This window comes from Epinephelus moara, chromosome 21 (assembly GCF_006386435.1).
Source record: "Epinephelus moara isolate mb chromosome 21, YSFRI_EMoa_1.0, whole genome shotgun sequence".
Taxonomy (NCBI): domain Eukaryota; kingdom Metazoa; phylum Chordata; class Actinopteri; order Perciformes; family Serranidae; genus Epinephelus; species Epinephelus moara.
In genome coordinates this window covers 369,062-383,239 of record NC_065526.1, presented here as the reverse complement: position 1 = coordinate 383,239, position 14,178 = coordinate 369,062, and the positions used below count along the sequence as shown (strand labels likewise).

At 49.4% G+C, this 14,178-nt stretch overlaps 2 protein-coding genes across 52 annotated transcripts in view; both read right to left on the bottom strand.

Moving 5' to 3' along the window:
- bfsp2 (beaded filament structural protein 2, phakinin) overlaps positions 1-4,942 on the bottom strand; it is a 12,410-nt gene extending 7,468 nt beyond the window's left edge. The window contains exons 1-6 of one of the 2 annotated variants that reach the window (XM_050033126.1): positions 4,152-4,942; positions 2,473-2,555; positions 2,204-2,360; positions 898-1,059; positions 687-812; positions 358-596 (exon numbers count right to left, since the gene is read on the bottom strand). In XM_050033126.1, the coding sequence (XP_049889083.1) occupies positions 358-596; positions 687-812; positions 898-1,059; positions 2,204-2,360; positions 2,473-2,555; positions 4,152-4,595 (1,211 nt within the window). In that variant the 5' untranslated portion in view covers positions 4,596-4,942. The remainder of the gene's footprint in view (positions 1-357; positions 597-686; positions 813-897; positions 1,060-2,203; positions 2,361-2,472; positions 2,556-4,151) is intronic. The other variant, XM_050033124.1, reaches the window with a different exon arrangement.
- Positions 4,943-6,252: 1,310 nt separating this feature from the next.
- Positions 6,253-13,676, bottom strand: ccr9a (chemokine (C-C motif) receptor 9a). 50 transcript variants are annotated; one of them, XM_050033053.1, is made up of 6 exons: positions 13,531-13,676; positions 10,029-10,379; positions 9,909-9,938; positions 9,599-9,668; positions 8,779-9,298; positions 6,253-8,618 (listed from the first exon to the last, which is right to left on the bottom strand). In XM_050033053.1, the coding sequence occupies exons 2-6, from the start codon at positions 10,181-10,183 to the stop codon at positions 7,210-7,212; spliced, it is 2,184 nt and encodes a 727-aa protein (XP_049889010.1). In that variant the 5' UTR covers positions 10,184-10,379; positions 13,531-13,676; the 3' UTR covers positions 6,253-7,209. The 50 variants fall into 50 exon arrangements, with proteins under 50 accessions (XP_049889010.1, XP_049889006.1, XP_049888999.1 ...); XM_050033049.1 differs by having other exon boundaries at positions 8,779-8,828; positions 8,919-8,968; positions 9,309-10,048; positions 10,099-10,379; XM_050033042.1 differs by adding an exon at positions 9,719-9,738 and having other exon boundaries at positions 6,253-9,348; positions 9,519-9,618; positions 9,789-10,048; positions 10,099-10,379.
- Positions 13,677-14,178: the final 502 nt, after the last annotated feature.

Genomic DNA, 14,178 nt, shown 5'->3' with positions numbered 1-14,178 from the left:
CCACTGTCTCTCAGATTAACTCATATCGCAGCGGTGCCTGGACAGCGTGACGTGTGTGGTTGTGCTGCTGCCGTGGTCCTGCCAGATGCCTCCTGCTGCTGCTGCCGTCATTAGTCATTAGTCATACTTCTACTGTTATTATACACATATGACTATTGTCACACATGTATACTGCCAGATATTAATACATACTTTCAACATATTGTACCACAGTAGCCAGAACTATATGGTGACGTGTCAGTGATGTGTCAGTGATGGTGACGTGTCAGTGATGGTGATGGTGACGTGTCAGTGATGTGTCAGTGATGGTGATGGTGACGTGTCAGTGATGTGTCAGTGATGGTGACGGGGACTCACGTCTCAGCAGGTTGGAAGCGGCTCTCCTCTCCGTCCAGGATGCCGTGGTACATGCCGATCTCCTGCTCCAGACGCTGCTTGTTGCTCAGCAGCGTGTCATAGTCGCGGCGCTGCTGTTCGATCTCGCCGCGTACATCAGCCAGCTCCGCCTCCAGCTTTGCCACCACTGAGCCCAAGTTCTGCAGCTCCATGTCGTGCCAGTGGCGTGCGTCACCCAGGGAGTTCTCCAGACCTCGTCTCTGCAGGGCAACAACAGACGCATTGTCACATGTTTCTGAGGTTACTGATCGAACGCGTCATCAGGTGATTGATCACCACGCGTGTCTCACCAGCGCTCTGATGGACTCGGTCTCGGCCTGCAGACTCTGGATCTTACAGCCAGTCTCGTTGCACTCGGCCTTCAGCGCCTCCACCTGCTCCTCCTCAGGACTCAGTCTGCTCACACACTGCGCCTCCTGCAGCAACACACACACCGTCAGAACACGCCTTGATGCCACAGCATGACACGTGAGGACACCTGTGCAGGTGTGACATCCTCACCTTACACTCAAGGTAGCTGTCGGTTTCGGCTCGGTTCCTCTCCGTCACCTTCTCCCAGTGGCTCCTGATGTAGGCCAGGATCTGGTCCAGACTGGTTTCTATAGGAGCGTCGGGTTCATCCACCTCACGTCCCGCCATCTGACTGTAGAGGACACGCACGTCCTGAGAGGACAGACAGACAGACAGGTCACATGACCTCCGTCATCATAAAAAGACACGTCATTGATTCCACATGTTCAGTTTTACCATTAAAGTGTCAGATAAGAACAGAAGAAGGATTCTCGCCCTCAAACACACTTCTTGTTCAGCTCGCCACGCGTCACCTCCTGAGACAGGCTCGGTCCTGAGACAGTTGTTGTTAGCACCATTAGCTGTTATCACCGTTAGCTGTTAGCACAGTTAGCTCTGTCAGCACTTTTGTAGTTGTTAGCACTGTCAGCTGTTAGCTGAGAGCCATGAGCAGACAACCTGAGTGCAGCTGTGAGTCACAGATTTGTGTGGAGCTTCTTTAATTGTTAAATGTGAGTTTAAATTAATTAAAAACAATAATAATTGATCTAATCTGCAGATTTAACAGGAGGCGGAGCCAATGATTATCTTTCTAATTATTGTTTACTGATTTTACTAAAATCATCTTTTTGTTATGAATCAAACTTTTTAAAATCAGTTATAAATAAAGTTTATTATTAAAGACAGAACATAAAAAAAAACCCATCAATTTGATATGAGTTTAATAATTAAACAAAACTTGGAAGAAAAAGAAGAAGAAAAGGTCGAGAATCTGTCTGAGTGTTTATGATTTAATCATTTTAATTAGTTAATCAGGTCGTTCTTAAAATATTGATCCATTGATTATTAATGTGTGAACACCCTGTCAGGTGTGTGAACGTCCCATCAGGCGTGTGAACGTCCTGTCAGGCGTGTGAACGTCCCGTCAGGTGTGTGAACGTCCCGTCAAGTGTGTGAACGTCCCGTCAGGTGTGTGAACGTCCCGTCAGGTGTGTGAACGTCCCGTCAAGTGTGTGAACGTCCCGTCAAGCGTGTGAACGTCCCGTCAGGTGTGTGAACGTCCCGTCAAGTGTGTGAACGTCCCGTTAAGCGTGTGAACGTCCCGTCAAGTGTGTGAACGTCCCGTCAGACGTGAGTGTGCCGTCAGGCGTGTGAACGTCCCATCAGGCGTGTGAACGTCCCGTCAGGCGTGTGAACGTCCCGTCAGACGTGTGAACGTCCCGTCAGACGTGTGAGTGTCCTGTCAGGCGTGTGAACGTCTGTGTGCTGAGGTCAAATTGTGTGTTTTTGGTCAGACCTGCTCGTGATTGTGCTCCAGGTTGCGAAGCTCCGCTCTCATGTTCTCCATCTGCTCTTCGAGCTCTGCCTTCGTCAGGTTGGCGTCATCAATGACTTTGTACAGAGAGCTGATCTCCTCCTCCACCGCCTTCCTGAACGGCTGCTCGTTCTCATACCTGCGGGACCAAAGGTACACGTAACGTGAGGTTTAACCCCTCCCACCTTTCCATCTGTGACGTCACGGAGTTAAGATCCAATAATCAGAGAGCAATGTGTGCAACCTCTGACCTGTCCTTGAAGTCCTCAGCGTTGGCCTGAACATTCTCTGTCTGCAGCATCAGCCGAGCGTTGTCCAGGATGGCTTCACTGACCTGCAGCAAACACAGGAAATCAGAGAGTTGAGAGCGGCTGCAGCCAGCAGGGGGGCGACACTGGGCCAGTTTATGTCACTGTTATTATTGATTATTGACAAAGTCATGAATATTTAAATGAGATCCACAGGAGGCGGAGCTAATGATGTTTCCTCTTACTGTCAGGAGGCGGAGCTAATGATGTTTCCTCTTACTGTCAGGAGGCGGAGCTAATGATGTTCGTTAACCCTTCACCTGGACTAAACATTTTTGTTTTGCTAAGATTAGTCAGCAGACGTCCAGCTCCTCACTGATGACGTCACGTGTCCTTGGATGTAAACTGGAAGTGTGTGTGTGTGAGCAGCTGTGCACAGTGTGCTGGTCGCTCTGCACACCTGTCCTCACCTGTCTGTAGACGTCCTCCTCACACCTGTCCTCACCTGTCTGTAGACATCCTCCCCCCACCTGTCCTCACCTGTCTGTAGACGTCCTCCTCACACCTGTCCTCAACTGTCGGTAGACGTCCTCCCCCCACCTGTCCTCACCTGTCTGTAGACGTCCTCCTCACACCTGTCCTCACCTGTCTGTAGACGTCCTCCCCCACCTGTCCTCACCTGTCTGTAGACGTCCTCCTCACACCTGTCCTCACCTGTCTGTAGACGTCCTCCTCACACCTGTCCTCACCTGTCTATAGAGGTCCTCCTCACACCTGTCCTCACCTGTCTGGAGATGTCCTCCCCCCACCTGTCCTCACCTGTCTGTAGACGTCCTCCTCACACCTGTCCTCACCTGTCTGTAGACGTCCTCCCCCACCTGTCCTCACCTGTCTGTAGACGTCCTCCTCACACCTGTCCTCACCTGTCTGTAGACGTCCTCCTCACACCTGTCCTCACCTGTCTATAGAGGTCCTCCTCACACCTGTCCTCACCTGTCTGGAGATGTTCCTCCCCCACCTGTCCTCACCTGTCTGTAGACGTCCTCCTCACACCTGTCCTCACCTGTCTGTAGACGTCCTCCTCACACCTGTCCTCACCTGTCTATAGAGGTCCTCCTCACACCTGTCCTCACCTGTCTGGAGATGTCCTCCCCCCACCTGTCCTCACCTGTCTGTAGACGTCCTCCTCACACCTGTCCTCACCTGTCTGTAGACGTCCTCCCCCACCTGTCCTCACCTGTCTGTAGACGTCCTCCCCCCACCTGTCCTCACCTGTCTGTAGATGTCCTCCTCACACCTGTCCTCACCTGTCTGTAGACGTTCTCCTCACACCTGTCCTCACCTGTCTATAGACGTTCTCCTCACACCTGTCCTCACCTGTCTATAGACGTCCTCCCCTCACCTGTCTGTAGACGTCCTCCTCATACCTGTCCTCACCTGTCTGTAGACGTCCTCCTCACACCTGTCCTCACCTGTCTGTAGACGTCCTCCCCCCACCTGTCCTCACCTGTCTGTAGACGTCTTCCTCACACCTGTCCTCACCTGTCTGTAGACGTCTTCCTCACACCTGTCCTCACCTGTCTGAAGACGTCTTCCTCACACCTGTCCTCACCTGTCTGTAGATGTCCTCCCCCCACCTGTCCTCACCTGTCTGTAGACGTCCTCCTCATACCTGTCCTCACCTGTCTGTAGACGTCCTCCCACTCCCTCCTGAGGGGTCCCCAGGCTCCGGCGCTGGACGCCTTGCGGTCCAGACAGAGACGGATCTGCTCCTCCAACTGTTGGTTCAGTGTCTCCAGTGCTCGGACTTTGTCTCTGTACTCCATCAGGCAGCTGTTCAGTCCCGCTGCAGATGCGCCGTGACCCGTGGCCCGCTCTCCGGCTCGGGGCAGTACTGGTGCTGCGCTGCTCCTCATCCCCTGCAGGAACACGCTGCTGATGCCCAGAGCCCGCCGGGACACCCGCGTCCCCAGGCAGGAGGCCCCACCCGTGGAGGGGGCAGGGCCCACAAAGACCCCGCGGGGAGCGGAGGTGCCGGCCGAGCTGATCCGTCCGCAGGAGGCGGGGGCCGGTCGTTCAGAGGACGGCTGTCCCAGAAAGGATGAGCGGCGTCTGGGCAGAGGCATGATGCTCAGCAGCAGCTCCCAGTGTCAAACCGCTCAGAGCCGCTCGCTGCCGGGATTTATGGGAGGACGGAGTTCTGGAAACATGGCCGCCTTTGTTCAGGAGCTGTTTGTGTTGCTGCGGTGACGAAGGCTTTGTTCTCGTGGAAACACAGAATGAGATTTCAGCTGCATCAGCAGGGGAGGGAAGAGTCCTGAAACACACAGACACACACACACATAAACACACACACATAAACACACACACACACACACACACACACACACACACACACACATAAACACACACACGCACGCACAGAATAACAATCCAGATTCACACAGACATATAAAGGTAAATTAACCCTTTCACCTCCACAGTGTCATTTAGTTTGATCTTCAGTGACCTTTGATCCCCAGAATCGTTTCAACACTAAAGAACAACCTGTTTTTATTCTGGCGCCATTTTTATGTTTATCAACATTGAATTTGTGACTTGTCATTAAAAAAAATATTTCAGACAAATAACTGAAGAAAATGAATTTTTTTGTCAAAGAGTCATTTTGTTTTTTCTCTTTTCCTCCCGTCACTCTGAAATGTATAAATAATAAGCAGCGGGACGTTCAGTGATCGTTTCCTCTTTCTGTCAGACACACACTCTCTCTCACACACCCTCTCTCACACACACACACACTCTCTCTCTCACACACACACACACACACACACACACACATTGTGACTCAGCTGTTGTTTCTTTCTTTATTTGTTTCCAGAAGTTGTTGTGTTTCTGTTGATGTCCCGGTCAGGACTCCACCAGTGTTTTCCGTAGAAATGGGTTAGGTTTCTGTCAATCTCAGCAGGAAGTGGGCAGGCTGACAGGAAGTGGTTGATGCAGCAGGTGAAGACGTGAGGCGTGAAGAACTAACTGAACGTTTCCTGTTTCTGAGGAACGTTCCTCAGACTCTCCTTTAACCGTCTGAGTTTTCAGACCGCCACCCGCACTGTAACCATGGCAACACAGTCTTTGTGTGCGTCACATTAAAATAAGCTTTACCGGTACAGGAAACAAGTGTTACACAAAAACAAAGTGAATCGGCGCCCGGTGGTTCTCCGAGAACGAGTCACAATTTCTATTCATGTCTGTCAGAACATGGACGACCTCAACGGTCAGTTCCACAGATATGTCCTTAGTGATGATGTCACAGTGAGGCTGAGCTTTGACCTTTTGACCTTCATTATTGTATCCTGTCGGGATTACAGAATGAATTCTTCAGTTATGGATCAAACTCATGTTCAGTGAGGTCACACTGACCTTTGACCTTTGACCACTGAACTCTGGTCAGTTTATTCTTCAGTCCAGTTGGACGTCTGTGCCAAATTTGAGGAAACTCCCTCAAAGTCACACACACACACACAGACGGACACACACACACAGACACACACACAGACACACACACAGACAGACACACACAGACACAAACACACACAGACACACACACACACATATCTGTGTGTGTGTGATATAATATGATATATATACATATATATATGATCAGAGTGGGTCTTGTGATGATGATGTTTTTGACAGAACAAACAGTGAGAGGAGGAAGTATGTGAAGAAACCAGTGTGACTGTTGTGATCAACTTCCTCTTGTTTTTCACGCTCACACAGACTCTGCACACGCTTTGTACACGCTTTAATGTTTGTCACTGCACACGCCACGCTGCTTACATCACATTCACCTCAGTGTGAGTCACACAGAGACGCCTCATGTTTCAGGACATCACAAAGAAACATACAGAAAAATATGTACACCACCAGAGACACATGTTAGCATCTGTTAGCATCTGTTAGCATCTGTTAGCACGGCCGTTGACACATTTCTTTCTATTCTTCACATTTAACATTCAGCAGACTGAGAGATAAATCACATTATTGTCACAGACATCTTGACTCGTCCTTACCTCCTTCATGTGATGCGTTTCCTGTTCAAACAGGATGATGATGCAACACACTGAACATCTGAGGAAAACAGAGGTCACATGACCAAACAGTCTCTGAAAACAGCAGCGAAAAATCACAGTTTGTCCATAAAAGACTTTCACATTCAATATACAGGCAAGTCCACCAAAAAAAGTCCTGGAAAGGTTTTACAAAAGTCCTGAAAAAGTCCTGAGAAAGTCCTGGAAAGGTCCTGAGAAAGTCCTGGAAAGGTTTTACAAAAGTCCTGAAAAAGTCCTGAGAAAATCCTGGAAAGGTCCTGAGAAAATCCTGGAAAGGTCCTGACAAAGTCCTGGATCCTGGTCCTATAATGTCAATATGATACATTCAAGGCCTTAAATGTTCCAGTTCAGCTCTTTTTTGGTTTAAATTTGTCAACAAACTTCACTGACACAAAAATCCGTTAAAATTTTCCCATAATTTCCCCTCACAACATTTGGATCTAAGTGTTTCCTTCACTCATCCTTTAATCTGAAAAACAAAACCCCCTGAAAACACCTTAATTTGAAAAGCCCTTAATATGCACAGGAAATAGATTTTAAGGGCTTGATGAAGGATTGATGATGTCATCTGTCGACATCACAGTTAAACCGCAGCTGCTGCAGCACAAACAGGAAGTTGCAGCGGTCGGTGTCTCTAGAGCGACAGCGCCTGCGAGGTGTCGCTGTCCGACATGACAGAGGCTCTGGTCGAGTTCAGCGGACTCCTGCAGGACTTACTCAGCTGACTCTTATTGGCCGGCGGCTGGCAGCGGCAGACACGCAGCAGCTGCAACATGTCGCGGCGGAAACGTACGCCCACGAAGGCATAGAGGAAGGGGTTGAGGCACGCATGCATGTAGGCCAGACTCTTCAGCACCTGCTCCACCGTGTTGAAGCGTTTCATCTCCTCGCAGTCCGTCATGGTCATGCTGGAGGCCTGCGTGGCCTGCATCACAAGTACGCCGTTGTGGGGCAGCTGGGACACAATGAAGACAACCACCACAGCGAGGATGACACGCATGGCTTTGTGCTTCTGGAAGTTGCGGGTCTTGAGCAGCTTGGCGACGATGATGCTGTAGCAGAACACCATGACAAAGAAGGGCAGGCAGAAGCCCATGCTCACCTGCAGCGACAGCACCAGGATCTTGGTGCGGTTGCCCACGTGATGCGGGAACACCATCCTGCAGTACTCCCGCGAATCCACCTCAGAGGTGGTGGCGAACATGAACTCGGGCAAGGCGAGCAGCAGCGCTAGCAACCACACCCCCACACACATCAGCGTGCTGCAACGGCGTCGCTCCACCTGTGAGTTCCGAGCCTTGGTGCTCTGCACGATGACCACGTAGCGGTCGACGCTGATGCAGGTGAGCAGCAGCATGCTGCTGAACAGGTTCACCTTGTAGAGGGCGGAGTTCACCTTGCAGAGGGCAGAGCCAAAGCTCCAGCCGTGCATCGCCTCATCTGCCCACAGCGGCAGCGTGATGAGGAACAGCAGGTCAGCCACCGCCAGGTTCAGCAGGTACACGTCCGTCATGGTCTTCAGCCGCCGGCGGAAGTTCAGGTAGATCCACACCACAGCCAGGTTTCCAGCTCCGCCCACCACGGTGATTATCCAGAAGAGCGGTGGCTCGTAGTGACTCCTGAACTCCCGCACCGACCCCTGGTCACAGAACAAGTCTTCGTAGTCGTCATCATCAAAGGCGGTGGGTGACGGGCTGATGGAGAACGACTCCTGTAAGGGAGAGACAACACACCTGAGCACACCTGAACACACCTGAACGCACCTGGACACACCTGAACACACCTGAGCACACCTGGACACACCTGAACACACCTGAGCACACCTGGACACACTTGGACACACCTGGACACATTTGGACACACTTGGACACACCTGAACACACCTGAACACAACTGGACACACCTGGACATACCTGAGCACACCTGGACACAACTGAACACACCTGAATACATCTGACCACACCTGGACACACCTGAGCACACCTGGAAACAACTGGACACACCTGAATACACCTGGACACATCTGGACACACCTGACCACACCTGGACACACCCGAGCACACATGGACACACCTGAACACACCTGGAGACAGCTGAACACCACTGGACACACTTGAACACACCTGGACACACCTGACCACACCTGACCACACCTGAGCACACTTGGACACACCTGAATACACCTGAGCACACCTGGACACACCTGGACACACCTGAACACACCTGGACACACCTGAATACACCTGGACACACCTGAGCACACATGCACACACCTGAACACACCTGGAGACAGCTGAACACCACTGGACACACCTGGACACACTTGAACACACCTGGACACACCTGAACACACCTGGACACACCTGAACACAACTGGACACACCTGAGCACACCTGGACACAATTGGACACACCTGAATAGACCTGGACACACCTGAATACACCTGGACACATCTGGACACACCTGACCACACCTGGACACACCTGAATACACCTGGACACACCTGAATACACCTGGACACACCTGAATACACCTGGACACATCTGGACACACCTGGACACACCTGAGCACACATGGACACACCTGAACACACCTGGAGACAGCTGAACACCACTGGACACACCTGAACACACCTGGAGACAGCTGAACACCACTGGACACACTTGAACACACCTGAACACACTTGAACACACCTGGACACACCTGAATACACCTGGACACACCTGACCACACCTGGACACATCTGGACACACCTGACCACAACTGGACACACCTTGACACACCTGAACACCACTGGACACACTTGAACACACCTGGACACACCTGAACACCACTGGACACACCTGAACACACCTGAACACACCTGAATACACCTGAACACACCTGGACACACCTGAGCACACCTGAACACCACTGGACACACCTGAACACCACTGGACACACCTGAACACACCTGGACACACCTGAATACACCTGGACACACCTGAGCACACCTGGACACAACTGGACACACCTGACCACACCTGGACACATCTGGACACACCTGACCACACCTGGACACAACTGGACACACCTGAATACACCTGGACACACCTGACCACACCTGGACACATCTGGACACACCTGACCACAACTGGACACACCTGAACACACCTGGACACACCTGAATACACCTGGACACACCTGAGCACACCTGGACACAACTGGACACACCTGAGCACACCTGGACACATCTGGACACACCTGACCACAACTGGACACACCTGAACACACCTGGACACACCTGAATACACCTGGACACACCTGAGCACACCTGGACACAACTGGACACACCTGAGCACACCTGGACACACCTGAGCACACCTGGACACATCTGGACACACCTGAGCACACCTGGACACACCTGAACACACCTGAGCACACCTGGACACAACTGGACACACCTGAGCACACCTGGACACACCTGAGCACACCTGGACACATCTGGACACACCTGAACACACCTGGGCACACCTGAGCACACCTGGACACACCTGACCACACCTGGACACACCTGAACACACCTGGGCACACCTGAACACACCTGGGCACACCTGCTGCTGCTTCATCAGAGTTTCTTTGATTTTTGTTTCTTTGACTTCAGTCAGTCCGCTAACTGACTGTAACCTGAGCAGATCAATAACAAATCACCTGTGTGTGGGCGGGGTTTGTTACCTCAGAAGGCAATGCCGTGATGATGTCAGCCATGGAGGTCATGCGATCGGAAATTTTGTTTACGGCGATGAGGTCATTCAGTGAAGGTCACTGGAAACAAGAAAGATAAACAGGTTCAGGATGAACATCACCGTGAAATCACACTGACATCGTACTGACATCACACTGACATCACCGTGTCATCACACTGACATCGTACTGACATCACACTGACATCATATGACATCACACTGACATCGTACTGACATCACACTGACATCACATGACATCACACTGACATCATACTGACATCACACTGACATCATATGACATCACACTGACATCACACTGACATACTGACATCACACTGACATCATATGACATCATACTGACATCATATGACATCGCACTGACATCATATGACATCACACTGACATACTGACATCGCGCTGACATCACACTGACATCATACTGACATATGACATCGCACTGATATCACACTGACATCACACTGACATCATACTGACATATGACATTGCACTGACATCACACTGACATCATACTGACATATGACATCACACTGACATCATATGACATCGCACTGACATCACACTGACATCACACTGACATCATATGACATCGCACTGACATTGCACTGACATCACACTGACATCGCACTGACATCACACTGACATCATACTAACATATGACATCACACTGACATCATACTGACATCACACTGACATCATATGACATCGCACTGACATCACACTGACATCGCACTGACATCACACTGACATCACACTGACATATGACATCGCACTGACATTACACTGACATCATATGACATCGCACTGACATTGCACTGACATCACACTGACATCGCACTGACATCACGCTGACATCACACTGACATCATACTGACATGACATCGCACTGACATCACACTGACATCATACTAACATATGACATCGCACTGACATCACACTGACATCATACTGACATCACACTGACATCATATGACATTGCACTGACATCGCATTGACATCACACTGACATCGCACTGACATGACATCGCACTGACATCACACTGACATCACACTGACATCATATGACATCGCACTGACATTGCACTGACATCACACTGACATCGCACTGACATCACACTGACATCACACTGACATCATACTGACATGACATCGCACTGACATCACACTGACATCACACTGACATCACACTGACATCACACTGACATATGACATCGCACTGACATCACACTGACATATGACATCGCACTGACATCACACTGACATCACACTGACATCATACTGACATGACATCGCACTGACATCACACTGACATCATACTGACATATGACATCGCACTGACATCGCACTGACATCACACTGACATCATATGACATCGCACTGACATTGCACTGACATCACACTGACATCGCACTGACATCACACTGACATCACACTGACATCATACTGACATGACATCGCACTGACATTGCACTGACATCGCACTGACATCACACTGACATCGCACTGACATCGCACTGACATCACACTGACATCATACTGACATGACATCGCACTGACATCATACTGACATATGACATCGCACTGACATCGCAGACATCACACTGACATTGCACTGACATCACACTGACATCATACTGACATATGACATCGCACTGACATCACACTGACATCACACTGACATCATACTGACATATGACATCGCACTGACATCACACTGACATCATACTGACATATGACATCAAACTGACATCACACTGACATCATACCGACATCACACTGACATCGCACTGACATCATATGACATCGCACGACATCATACTGACATCACCCTGACATCATACTGACATCACCGTGACATCACACTGATATCGCACTGACATCATATGACATCACACTGACATCACTGTGACATCACACTGACATACTGACATCACGTGACATCACACTGACATCACTGTGACATCACACAGACATCACACAGACATCACACTATAACACTGACATTACACTGACATCATACTGACATCACTGTGACATCACACTGACATACTGATAGTTTTGGGAAATCACGATGTCTAGAAAGCATCAGTGGCTGCAGCTGACAGGGACAGCTAACAGCAACAGCAAAGCTAACATCAGGACGTTATCTGTTAAAAGCCTCCCGTTGTCGGATACGACATGAAACTACTCCAGTTAGCTCAATCATGTTGTAACTAAGACATCCGCTGGAAAAAAATATTTTTTTCATGTTGACAAGACGGCGTTTTGGGTGGAGCGGTCGCCATGGACGCAGAGCTTGCTGTTTCTACAATGTAAATTGCAGAATCTGTCTTGAGAGATTAGCATTAAAGTAACAGTACTCTTTATTTAGGATGAGCCCTTTCAAAATAAACTGATATAATTTAAATATTTTACTGTTTTACTTTGAAAATCATCAGAATATAATTTAAATGGTCAATTAAAAGAAACCTTTGTAGTGATGATGGATGACGACAGGTGAAACTACCTGCAGGATATGTAGTCATTAAATTGATCAATACATTCATGTATCAATAAACTCAGATAGATTATTGTAGATCAATACTTTTACTGTTGGTACTTTATGTTTGACATTAATAAACCTTTGTGTTTGCAGCAGAACATTTTTACTCTCTTGATACTTTACTGTCTCTGTCTGTCTGTCTGTCTGTCTGTCTGTCTGTCTGCCTGCCTGCCTGCCTGCCTAACTGCCGTCACTGTCCTCTAACAGCCGTCACTGTCCTCTAACTGCCGTCACTGTCCTCTAACAGCCGTCACTGTCCTTTAACTGCCGTCACTGTCCTCTAACTGCCGTCACTGTCCTCTAACTGCCGTCACTGTCCTCTAACAGCTGTCACTGTCCTCTAACAGCCGTCACTGCCCTCTAACTGCCGTCACTGTCCTCTAACTGCCGTCACTGTCCTCTAACAGCCGTCACTGTCCTCTAACAGCCGTCACTGTCCTCTAACTGCTGTCACTGTCCTCACAGAAACAAGGACCTGAAGCACAGGAAGACACGAGACGAGGACCAAGACAGTGATCCCGTGCAGAGAAGCACTCAAAGAATAGACGCATTGTTTGAAATAAGGACGAGCAGTTTGTAGAAAAGACAGACAGACAGACAGACACACAGAGAGGCAGACAGAAGGACAGAGTGACAGAGAAAGGGACAGACAGGACAGGTGTGGACTCACAGTTGTCGTCTCCTGTCTCTGCAGCGTCTCACAGTTCAGAGCGTTCTGACTTTGTGTCTGTTAAACCGCAGAGTGACGCTGAGACGAGTCAAAGCAGAAGTTTGGTGGAGAGGAAACAGGAAGTATCTGACACACGTGTCACTGCTGTCAGTCAGCTTCATTTATAAAGTCTCAGAGGCTTTACAGCAGAGGACATCCCTCTGTCCCTCTGTCCTTTGGACCCTCACAGCTGATCAGGAAAAACTCTTTAACCTCAGGAAGAGACATAGAGGACAGATGTGTTCTCAGGACGGACAGAGGGACAGAGGACAGAGGGACAGTAGCTGTGGTAGAGAACAGATGAACATAATAAATGTACAGTGACGACACGATGAGACATAAAGAGAGACAGACACAGGACAGACAGTGATGACAGCACATACAAGGACATTAATGTTAGTCAGAATATAATGATAATAACAACAGTTATAGCTGCTGCGCAGCGATGGGTCGGGTCCGGGCATTTTTAGGCAATTCTGAGCAACAGGCAGAAGAATTGGAAGACATTTAGGAATTTAGCAACACAATCTACCTTTTGCATCAGCTGAGGCTTGAACTCACAACCTCTGAGACTAAGAATCAATTTCTATCTCACTGAGCTAATTAGTC